General features: G+C 38.6%; 1 protein-coding gene across 16 annotated transcripts in view; it reads right to left on the bottom strand.

Annotated features, from left to right (window-relative positions):
* Oxr1 (oxidation resistance 1) overlaps positions 1–12,439 on the bottom strand; it is a 423,086-nt gene that overhangs the window by 2,658 nt on the left and 407,989 nt on the right. For 13 of the 16 annotated variants that reach the window (XM_060389497.1, XM_060389508.1, XM_060389496.1 and 10 more), the window contains 5 exons: positions 6,879–6,959; positions 5,035–5,160; positions 4,094–4,246; positions 1,942–2,037; positions 316–389 (listed from right to left, as the gene is read on the bottom strand). In XM_060389497.1, coding sequence (XP_060245480.1) covers positions 316–389; positions 1,942–2,037; positions 4,094–4,246; positions 5,035–5,160; positions 6,879–6,959 — 530 coding nt within the window. The remainder of the gene's footprint in view (positions 1–315; positions 390–1,941; positions 2,038–4,093; positions 4,247–5,034; positions 5,161–6,878; positions 6,960–12,439) is intronic. The other 3 variants (XM_060389500.1, XM_060389502.1, XM_021628407.2) reach the window with 1 other exon arrangement.

Genomic DNA, 12,439 nt, shown 5'->3' on the forward strand with positions numbered 1-12,439 from the left:
ATACTTAGTGCCTTAAAAACATACTTTGTCATACAAGTTTAGATTCTTTTTTTTTTAATATTTATTTTATTTATTATGTATAGTGTTCTGCCTGCACGCCAGCAGAGGGCACTAGATCTCACTATAGATGGCTGTGAGCCACCATGTGGTTGCTGGGGATTGAACTCAGGGCCTCCGGAAGAGCAGCTGGTTCCCTTAACCTCTGAGCCATCTCTCCAGCCCACAAGTTTAGATTCTATTGCCAAAATTTTCAAAAATAACTTCTTTTGTAAATAATCTAAACAAAAGACTCATAGTGAAATGTTCAAGACTTACCCTCCACCACCAAATGCTAATGAGTCCATGTCTCCTTTGATAAAAAACATATTATCTCCTGTCCACTTGAAGACCTACATAAATGAAGACAAAAAGGCTGAATATGTACTTGAAAACGGTCAACAACTCGTCTTCCTAAACTCAAGGGCATTTTCACAAGAGACGAACAACATCAAGCTGTAGTAGAAACTGCATGTCAGTGTTTGATTCATTTGGAAAGTGCATAGGCAACTCTAACTAACTCTCCAACTCCACTTTTCAGACCATGACTCCTCACACGTATTTCTCTTCTGATATTAACTGTTTTTCTACCATCAAATATAAATCTTTATAAATTGCTCCATGGCCAAGATCTTTTCTGTGGGTTCAAAGCTCCTGTTCACTATTTTTAGATTAACAGTGCTTATGCTTTTCCACGTTAGAACACCTTAGAACTCTGCAAGGAAAACTAGACTTAACAGTCTTGCTGTATCTGTGCATTTCTTGTATATGCAAAAGTCTAAGCGGGAGCAGATGCCCATGCACACACATGTTGAGGCCAGGTCTCTTCATCCATGGCTCTCAGCCTTATTACGTTAAGGTGGGGTCTCTCTGTGAACCAGACGCTTACCGAATTAGCTAATCTGGTTGGCCACCGAGCTTTCAGTACAGGGCACCTGTCTTAGTCCTCTATCACTGGGCCAAGCCCAGCTTTCATGGTGCTCGGGGTTCAAACTCAGGTCCTCATGATTGCAGAGGGCCTCAAACAATGAATTGTACCCCAATATTATAGTCTTATATATTTAATTGTAACGGTTTATAGAAAATTTACCTAAACTAATTAGTATAGCCCCAGTGCTTCATCTTTATCATGTTTCTCAAAATTATTGCATACACTTTTCCCAGCTTTTAATTTTATTTGGTTTTGCACATTAAGCCACAAGATTTATAAGAAAGGACTCCAACTGCTCAGGCTCCTTTCCATTAGCTCTCACAGTGTGCTTCTCTTAGCAGAGCAGGCTGACCCAAGTTTCCTTTCTCTTTGGCTTCTTTTTTTAAAAATAATTTTCCTTTGCTCGTCTCAGGAAGCAATTTTAGTTCTTAGAGTGTTTAATGTGCTCAACATGCACATTAATTCTTGAGAACCTTGTCCTAAGCTTGTTTGCTTTCAACAATGCAGACAGCTGGGTGATACTGCACTCTGCAGTGTTATGATGGAACTGCTTACAGGACATCATTACTTCAGAAACCGTACTCATTCCCCTGATCTTTCAAATACCACTCTCCTGGGAGGTTTTCATGTATGCGGCCAAAGGAAGATTTTCATATTTCTTAAAAGCTAGGGAAATTACAGTGGGTGATGCCTCTTCCCCTTTGTTATTTTGGCAAGTTCCTGAAGACTGACTGTTGTGGTCACAAGTTTCAATAACACTTTGACATTTCAGCTGCATATAATGAAGTATTACATTTATCAGATAGTTTTATAAAACATCAAAAGGTTTGAGCGTAGGCATGAATGTTGGTTAAATCTGTAACAACTACAAACTTAACAGTTGATATGTTCTATGGAGACAAAAGCACTGACTAGTCTGCACGAGCTGTTATAATACTTTTTTATAACTGCAATGTTTAAATAATTTTTCTTACCTCAAATTCAGGACAGAATGTAAAAACAAACGTTTCTCCGGTACCATAAAAGCCATCACTTACTTTAAATGGCTCAGATGCTAATGCACCAAAAACCTAAGAATAAAAAGGGTAAGTTCACTGATCCAGCCACAAATTTAGTTCATGTGTTCATTACCCTCCATACATATGCTTCAATACAATATAAACAATGTCTCAGGAGACATTCACACAACTTCTCCGTAAGAGGAAACGACAAGTTTCTGTTCTGTCACACTCCTATTGAGTACAAAGCATAGTGACTTCTCAATGAATGGAGAAGAGATTTCCCTGGCTTTGAAGTGTAGAAAGATACAGTGATTATACTATCAGAAAGTGTTAAATAGATTTTAAGAGAGCAAAATCAGTCTATTTATAGTACATAAATGTGTCTACTGAATTACATTGTGAAGAAAAGTACAAGTCCTTTAGTGTAGCTAAATTTCCTTTCCTTCCTGCATCATTTCATAGAAAACACCCGAATGGCACATTTTGGTTTGAAGGAGCTTGACTATTGAAAGCCTACATCATATATCCAAATAAAAATCAAATGAGGATGAAATGTGGTTATTTCAGTGCCCTGAGCCCAAGTTTTCATATCATGAAAGGACAGTGTAGCACTTGATAGATCTTTACAATCACTATGTCTAACATTCTATCGTTATAGTATTTATTTTATAAATGTACATATAATAGGTTATTGTATTTAGAGGAATGTGCACAGAATATAAACGCACAGCTCATTTAAAACGATTAAGTCCCATGTAACACAGACTCAGGCAGAGAGAGAACTTCACCGGTAGTTGGAAAGCTCCAAGATAGAGAACTTCACCAGTGGTTGGAAAGCTCTCTGCGTCCCTTCTCATCAGCCCCACTTCCTGGATGGTGTCATCTGACACCATCATTATAAGTTCATTTCACTCACTATGAATTTTCTATACGCGGAATCCTAAGTAAGGAACCCATTGCTTTGTGACTTTTACAGCAGTATTATGCTTTCAGCACTCATCTATATGGTACGGTCTGTAGCAGCAGTTATTTTCACTGATTCTGCTACCTGTTCTTGAGTATACCACCGCAGGAAAGTGACCTCAACTCTAAAACAGGGATGGCTGTTAATATCTGCAGGCTTCTAAGATTAAACAACCACCAGACAATGAGTGTGTAACAAACAATGAGTGTATAACAATGGTGTATAATAAACACAGGCAAGGTACTAGTAGCTCTACTGCTCTCTATTACTTGATATCCTTCTCCATCCTCTTAGGACTGTCCAACATTTCTCTTGTCTTTATAGGATTTTGCTTTTATGATTGCACAAAGACCCTTTAACTCTTAAAAATTACGTATTAACTATCAATCAGGAAGGGGTCTTATTCTTCAGTGGTATGCCTCTAGTAAGGCCCATGCTCCAGAAATAACCCCCAACTTATGCAGTCAACCCTAACTAAACACAATGGGACACACAACCCCATGAACCTCACACAATGTGAAAGTTAGGAGGGGAAATTTTTTTGTTTTGTTTTGTTTTTCGAGTCTGGACTTCTTTGTGTATCCTTAGCTGTCTTGAACTTGCTTTATAGACCAGCCTGGCCTTGAATGCACAGCAATCCCCCTGCCTCTTCCTCCCAGAGTGCTGAGATTAGAGGCGTCAACCACCACACCGGGCTGAGGGGACTTTTGGGAAGAGAAAGGAGTTTAATTCTATAAGAATAATAGAAGGTATTAGTGGCTGAATATGAGCAAATTACATCATTCTAATACATGAAATCATCAAAGAATAAATGCAAAAATATTTTTAAACATCTATTCATTTGAGAGCCTGTCCATTTTTCTCCTTTCCATAAGCTTCACTCTTCCTCACAGACACACTTTATCTGGGCTCTTGATCAACCTGCTGTATTATGCCCACCTTTAAAGATATTGGTATGATCAAATCATCTCTACCACAACTGTTTTCTTTCAACATAAAACTCTTATGATGCCTACATTTAGCATCTAGAATATTCAATATTGCCTTGTGCAAGGAAACAATCAGTAATTAACAATCATGCACTGAAATACACCAATGAATTACATTTTATCAGATAAGTATTCTAAAAGGATAAAGGTTCTATGAATTAGTTTGTCATACCTGTCCATCACTATCTTTAATCACCATCAGCACTGGAGTGTCTAAACCTGTCATTGTTCGATAAAGGGTCTTCAAACTTGTGCCATGCTTCCCAGTTCCGTACACAAGAGTCCATGGGTAGCCAATGGTTCTCGGTGGAAGATGCTTAGTAAGCTTAGAGAAACAAATGGCATATTTATTTGACTGCAAGCATCAGCAGATACAACTTAATCAAACAAATACAGTGTAGGCTTAAAAAAGAAACATCAGAAACTCTTTTGATTCTGTGATGTTGCAATAGGAGGTACACACTCCTCTGCAAGAAATATAATCATCTATCAGAAAATGAGCAATGCTAAAACAAAGTCCCCAACAGAGAGAAGAAATACGGCTAACTTATCCCTTGTACTATAGCAAATTAATGAAATATTGAGTCAACTTTTAGCCTGACCATTCCAATAGACTAAGAAGTCATATTATCAGAGATTGAAAATCTTTTATAGAAACAGGACACTGAACAAATAAATTATTTAATGTCTCTACATAAAATTTTCTTCAACTACCAATAATATGCACAAAAATAATCTGTAATTCAAGAGCTTTGATAACAGAGGCATGAAATAACACACATAGAACACGCAACTGGGCACATAACAAACCAGACTGCCAGGAGAATGAGGCACTATCATCCTAGCACTAGGGCTGAGGCAGGGAATCAGGGGTTTGAGGTTCAGCTTGGGCTCCACACTAAGACCAGAACCAATAGCATACATGCCCTCCCTACTCCCCTAGTGTCCACTCAGGCTTTACTTAAGTTAGAACTTAGCTGCTGGATGCTCTGCTCCGCCCTCTTCCTCTTCACAGTGAGAACAGTAGCAGCAGGAACCCTGTGGCCAGTAACTGAAGAGGCTGCTTTCCTCTCGGTGCACACTCTCTCACACACGGCAGGTGACAGGGCGTACCTTTTCAATCTGATCAGGCAGTAAGAGGTCACTGGGGTCACTGAGGTTTGGTCGGAAAGATTCAGGCTCCAGGTCTGCCTTCGCTGGAGCTGCCTGCTTTGAGTTTACGTCTTCCCTTGTAGTAATCTAAAAAGTAAACAGCAGCACGGTGTCAACACACAGTTGTGAGAAGTTCTGCACGCCTCAGCCTTTTGAGTTAAACCAAACTTTATTAAGCACAGGTAGCTAAAGATTCCCAGAGCAAAGGATGGTCCCATTCAAGGGCCGGCAGTGTGTCAATGCACAAGAGGTTAGAACAAGACCACTGCATCCATGACACAGGGAGAGCTGGCCACACAGGTGCTCTCTCCTGTGTCTGGGTGACAGGAAGCTGACAGACAGCTGGTGAACCGAGTGCTCTTTAAAGTGCTATGATTTTTTTTTTCACACAAATATAAAAATTGTCAAAATTATTAATTCTTTTATCAACATTTTAAAGAATAACAGATTAAAACTGGTAACTTTCTTTTCATTGGGATGTATTTCTTTGCTTCATTAAAGCTACCATTTTGTAAAACTGCCTCCTATTTTAACTTACTAAAACAATTGTTTTTCATCTACTAGGACCAAACAACAAATATTAAAATTAATTTGTTCACAATATAAGGTTAGAAACTTGGTTGCATTTATTTGTAGAAATCAGCACACTGGTATTCAGAAAATGATAAAAAATGGTAATTAAAAAAAACCTACTTTATAATCTATTATTAGTACTTATATTTTCTATTAAATCTAAAACACGGTAACCCTAACAAATAAAAAACATAATTATTATTGAGGAAACATTTCAACCCCACAGAATCCTGTTGGAGCAGATAACTAAAATGCAGCAAAGCTAAGAGCTGGGTGCCACTGAGGAGTGGAATCCTGGCCCTTCAACACATCTCTTGCTAAGTCTGGACAGTATGTACTTTCAGCCAATACATGTTCAAGAACTGTATTGTTTCTGATGAGAAGCTAAATATGAAGACTTTCACATCATTGTATTACCTTTATTTCAATGATGTGAAAGGTTAAAATAGAACAAAACAGAAATCCAAGGCAGCATTGGGAAAATTAAAAGAGAACTAGTCAGTCTAGGAAAGCAATGAAAGCATAAAGCATACTTTTATAAAAAGAAAAAACAAACAGAAAAATGAGTTTTCAATTTGAATGCCTTATTTTTTAAACAACACATTGTTTTACATTTTAAATAATGTACCTAAGCTCAGATGCCTTCCCTATACTACCCCAAAGCATTTTTAATATCAACCAAAAATGCCCCCCAAACTAATTTGTCCCATTAAGATTTTATCCATAGTTTATGCACTTGAAATAGTCTTGAAGAGAAAATACCTAAGCCTTACTTTCCATTAAGATTTTTATAATTTTCCTACCATCTGGTATCTTTCAGATATTAGTCAATGAAGGTCCAGTCACAAAACTAAATATTCTTCCAATGTCAAAATTAAATGAAAACTCATAGCTCAAAGAAATACAGTGCTGAGAATAGTTCTCACATGGCAGAATTGTGAAAACTTTTCTAGTGAAAGAAGAGAGCAAAAAGGAAGAAAGAGGTGGGAGGGAGAGGGGGAGGGAGAGAGAGAGAGAGAGAGAGAGAGAGAGAGAGAGAGAGAGAGAGAGAGAGATGTAGTATTACAGCCCTCCAAGGCAAAATCATTCTTTAAGGCAAAAAGGAGTTTCCTGGTGGCTTATTTTAGTGCTTTCATTCAAGACAAATCCTTTACTGTGAGATTTGTCTTGAGAAGGGACACTACAAACAGGGAGCACCAATCTCCAGAGGAGTTTAAACCACAGAAGGGCACCTGGAGACGCCTGCAGAGTGCGCGCAGCTCCTCAGTGTTTAGAGCATCGATCCTGCGGTGGTGCTCAGCCACTGACACTACCTGAATATGGAAACAGGAAGACAATAATTCCACTGACAGTTGAGAAGAGAATATGCACATAAAAAGAAAAGACGGGAGAGAAAGAGAAGGTAAAGGGAGAGATTTAAATGCGAGAAGAGAGTGGTAACCAAGGCATCTTTTTCTAGTCCACACTAGAAATTGAAGAAATCTATATAGAAACTACAGTTAAAATGTACATGAGAGGGTTTTACTGCTACATTCGGCTAGTAGAAAAAAATGTTTATTTTATGGGTGATTTAACACTGAGTGGACTTAAAGTAGATTTTCAAAGGAGGAAACTATAACATGCTGTACCAACACAGATGGCATTTAATCAAAGCTGCCTTCCCGTCTACAGAGAGTGGCAACCAATCATCACAGCACCCAACACAGCAGACTAACAGCCACGGTCCTAAAATTTCTTTAGACACATGTGAGAAGCACACCCATTTGTATCACAGGGGGAAAGGGGGAAAAAAGCAAGGAAAAGAATAAAACTCATTTATGAAAAAAAAAAAGAAAAAAAAATCCAGTAAAACAGGAAAGTTTTCAGAAGCATGTCTAATTTACAAGTTCTTAAATCTGATACATAAATTTGGTCACAGAAAATAGATCACAATACAGAAAAAAACAAAAAACAACTATAACAACAAAAAACCAAGAACAAGACCAATGTGCAGTGAAGGTATTGCAGGCTCACTGCTGCTACACTGTGAGTTTTCACTTCCTCGGGTCCAAGCACACAACACACATTCTTTTTACTGCTCTGTCACTGCGCCCTGCTATGACAGCAGAGGCCAACGCCACCTCTCCTTGGACTATTTTGTATTAGGATCTGCAGTGTTCACGGGATACTCAATGTCTTCTGGCTTTAAGAATTAATGGCTTAATTTTGAAAAACATAGTTTTAATTTCATTTCCCAGTATGAGAGTATCAAATTAATGTATCTCTGAACTGTACTGCTAGAAAATTTTATTTCAAAACTGCTGTATAAGTAGCTCATGAGTTGTGCACACACTTGTACACACCCCCAATAAATTTTTACTTACAATTAGAATTTTCAATAACTTCTGAAATGTTCCTAAACACATTTTTGTCAGTTTGTACTAAATATCTATGTAGTAATCTTAGAGGTGACAATTATCAAATCATTAACTGAAAAATGTTATATTATGATATTTTATGGTTTACATTAATAAATTTGTTCATATTTCTAACAGGAACTCAATGACTGGCTCTTTGGTCTCCCCACCCCCGAAGGGAGGCGCAGTCCTGTTAGGCCACAGAGGAGGGCTTTGCAGCCAGTCCTGAAGATACCTGATAAAACAGGATCAGATGAATGGGGAGGAGGTCCCCCCATCAGTGGATTTGGAAAGGGGCACAGTGGAGATGAGGGAGGGAGGGAGGGACTGGGAGGGAATGAGGGATCGGGACACGGCTGGGATACAGAGTTAATAAAATGTAACTGATAAAAAAAATAAAAAAAAATTATTTAAAAAAAAAAGAATTTTTCCAAGACTGTCATTATTTGGTAAACTGAGAAATAAATAAATAAATAAATAAATAAATAAATAAATTTGTTCAGCCAAGATTTAAGTCCTTATGCAAAAACAAGCACATCTATCTCATTAACACACAGATTTTGTTTTTGATAAGTTACCAAAGGATTGTTTAAAAATAATTTTTTTATGATTTGTTGTTGATATATGTTTGATTTTTAAATCTTTTTTTTTTTTTTTTTTTTTCCCCAAGATAGGGTTTCTCTGTGTACCAGCCCTAGCTGTTCTGGAACTTCTTTGTAGACCAGGCTGGCCTGGAAATCACAGAGAGCCTCGGCCTCCCTGAGTGCTGGGATTAATGGCATGCGCCACTACACCGGCTTTAAACTTATTTTTATACAAGGCCATGTAGAACTTTCTGGGGTGAGAGGACACGGCAAGAAGTGTCCGCACAAACCCTGAGCCTATGGCCTAGCTGGACTGGCTGGCTGGCAAGGCCCTGGGATTTCTGCCTCCCTCCCACTGCATGTCTTGTTGAGGGACTGCATCTTCTTCCAGGTTTTCCTGCTTCCCATTTCTTCCTTTGGCTTGTTCTGTAGCGGTTATTCATGACAAAAACTTTACTTTCCCACATTCTGAATTCCCAAGGGAAGTTCTTAATCACTCCTTGCTTGGTGCTGAATTTGAAAACCATTCATTACAGGTAAAAACTATTACAGAAAACACATACAAAAACCTCACAAGTTTCCTCAGCTCAACAAAATTACAGACCTTCTAAACCACAACATAATTACAACAACTTCTACGATACAGTGAAGGTAGAGATGTCATAAACACGAGGTGATTCTTCTGAACTGGACACTTCTTGTGAGTCACCTCAAGAGGTTGTATTAGAGGCTGTGGCTACAAAATGCAGTTGGCTCACATACAGAGGGGCCAGACTTCAGTTAGCTTTGAAGGGCTCGTCTCAGTTAACGACCGTGAAGGGCTACCATTAAACACAGGGACAGTTCTGTGTTCGGTGGTGGCCGAAAGCTGTGCAAGACATGAGACTAGAGGAAGAGAAGCAGCTGGGCATGTCCCCGGAGAGCACTGTTGCTATCCGGGATTTGCTCGGGATCCTGGGCTTTGCGCAGGTAGGTGATTCTACCAACAGATAACAGTGGTGGTTTACCTTCCAGACCCTACAACCCTGCTACAGCTGGCTTTAATGAGTACAAGGCAAACAGGTTTGAGTAAAGCAAACAGGGATGTGTTTACAGAAGACTGAAGAATGACTGGCAGTGTCTGCTGAGAGCTCTATCGCTGCTACTTTTACTCTGTCACTTTGCCGGTTACCTTAGGATTAAAGTAGAGCTTGAATGACCCCTTATTTACCTGTAGCTTTCCTTTTAGGTTAAGGATGACGATTTTGTATATTGTGGATGACTGTTCTGAAATTAAAATTTCAGTTTCAGACTGACAACAAGAAAAAGCTATCAGTTAAAAAAATACTGGGTTAAACTTTCTTTTTTTAAATATTTGAGCCTCGGCATCATTATATGGTCCTAGCTGGCTTGGAAGTGATTATATAAACAAAGTTGACCTCGGACTCACAGAGATCTCCTGCCTCTTCCTTGGGATTCTGGTATTAAATCTATGTGGCATCATGCCAGAATAATAAAATTTCTGATAAGGATGAAAGAAAAGTTAAGATACGAAAAATGAAAAGTACTGGCCTTGCTTTACTTTTTGGTATTTCTTTTTTTTTTGAAGAATAAAGATAATTTATTACAATTTTAACACAAAAGAACCATATCAATTAATAATACTATGACAGTAACAATAATATGCTTTATAGAAAAACTTAAAGTCTGCCTTCTGTTGTAGATAAAACTGCACCAATTTAATTCTTTACCATTTAGAAAGCATGCTTAAAACAGCATGAGCAACACTTTAAGCTATTAACAGTAACACAGACCCCATAATAAAAAAAGATTAAAGAATACAGGTGTATACTTTTTATTATTTATTACAATTTATTCACTGTGTATCCCAGCTGTATCCCCCTCTCTCATCTCCTCCCAGACCCACCATCCCTTCCTCTTCTTTTCCTATGTCCAGAAGGGGGAGATAAAGATCTGTAGGGCACAGGAGCTCCACAAGGAGACCAACAGAGCCAAAAAATCTGAGCCCAGGGGCCCCTGCAGAGACAGATGTTCCAACTAAGGACAAAAGAATGTAACCCATGGCAGCTCAGTCTTAAGGTGTCTTCCTAGTAAGAGGAACAAGGCCTGTCTCAGACATGAACTCAGTAGCTGGCTCTTTGATCACCTCCCCTTGAGGAGGGAGCAGCCTTACCAGGTCACAGAGGAAGACAATGCAGCCAGTCCTGATGAGACCTGATAGGGTAGGGTCAGATGGAAGGGGAGGAGGACCTCCCCCATATCCCCCATCAGCGGACTACTTTTTCATATTTTATATTCCTGTGGGCCAAACAGGATTTTATGTGCTGTCCTATGACCAAATATACTGCTCCATTTAATCATGAGTCTCCTCAATAAGAATTTTCACACCCTGAAACAGGTATGTATCCCTTCATTCCCTAGTCAGCACTATTCTAATTCTTATAGCTACTTTTAAATGTTACTTCTGTGTGTAAACATTAAACACACTTCCTGAGCGGAAATGAAATTATGCTCACAAAAAGGATTGGTTTTATAAACATTTTAAAAAACCCGTTTTATAGACATTGCTGAAATAGTAGTCATGGATAGAATGAAGGATTGTCACTGAAAGTCTGAGTTTATAAGTTTCTTTAATGTCAGAAGCCCATTTTTAAGAATGTTAGAAGCCTATCTTTCCTCATTCACATTGTTTATTAAAGTGCGTGTGGGTGAGTATGAGAGAGAGGGGACAGAGAGGGAAGAGAGAAAGAGAGAGCACACATGTGTCTGACCTTAGCCTGACAACTTGCAGATGTCATTCTCATCTTTTACCATGTGAGCACGAGGGTCAATAGGCTTGGTGGCAAGTGACATTTTTACTTGCTGGGCCATCTTCCTGGACCATTCATATTAAAACAATTATGTAGATCATATTTTTATATTTTATAATATAAATTATTATTTATAATTTATATAAAACATAGATACATAATTTATTGTATAGTTTCTGACATGATGGCATACAGATTTAATCCCAGAACTTCAGAGACAGAGGCAGGCAGATCTCAGTGAGTTTGTGGTCAACTTGGCTTACATAATTAGTTCCAGGACAGCCAAGACCACATAATGATACCCTGTCTCAAAAAAAAAGAAAAATAATAATAATAATGCCAGTATTTTTTAACTGATAAAATAAATTATATAATAATGATACATATGTGTGTATGTATTACTTCCTTCCCAGGCCTTATAAATGCATTGGTTTCTTACTGTATTTTTTATATTTTTGAGAAAGTCTCAAGCTTGATGGGCAGCTGAAGATGACGACAAACCCCTCATCTTCCTGCATCCATTTTCAAGTGCTAGAATTACAGAGGCATCACTTGGCTTCATGCTACTTTAAATGCTAATATATAATCACACTATGGGGAAGGAAGACACAAAATACTATCATATATAAAGCCTGTAAATACAAAAAAATGAAACTGAGTATAGAAGTGCATTTCTTTTCAAAAATGGATATAGCAGAGATTGAGGGACTATCCAACCACAGCCTGGCCCAAACCAAGACCCACCCCATGGAAGAGAACCAGCCCCTGATACTACTAACTATATTCTGCTTTGCTTGCAGACAGGAGACTACCAGAGTTTTCCTCTGAGAGGCTCCACTCAGCAAAGGTTCAAAACAGGTGCTGAGACTCACAGCTAAACCCTGGGCAAAGCATAGGGAGTCTGGTGAAAAAGGTGGTGGGGAAAGGTGGTGGGAACTAGAGGTGACAGGAGTTCCACAAGAAGACCAACAGAGCCAACTAACCAGAGGCCTGTGGAGTCTTT

The sequence above is a fragment of the Meriones unguiculatus genome, chromosome 8 (assembly GCF_030254825.1).
Source record: "Meriones unguiculatus strain TT.TT164.6M chromosome 8, Bangor_MerUng_6.1, whole genome shotgun sequence".
NCBI classification, from domain to species: domain Eukaryota; kingdom Metazoa; phylum Chordata; class Mammalia; order Rodentia; family Muridae; genus Meriones; species Meriones unguiculatus.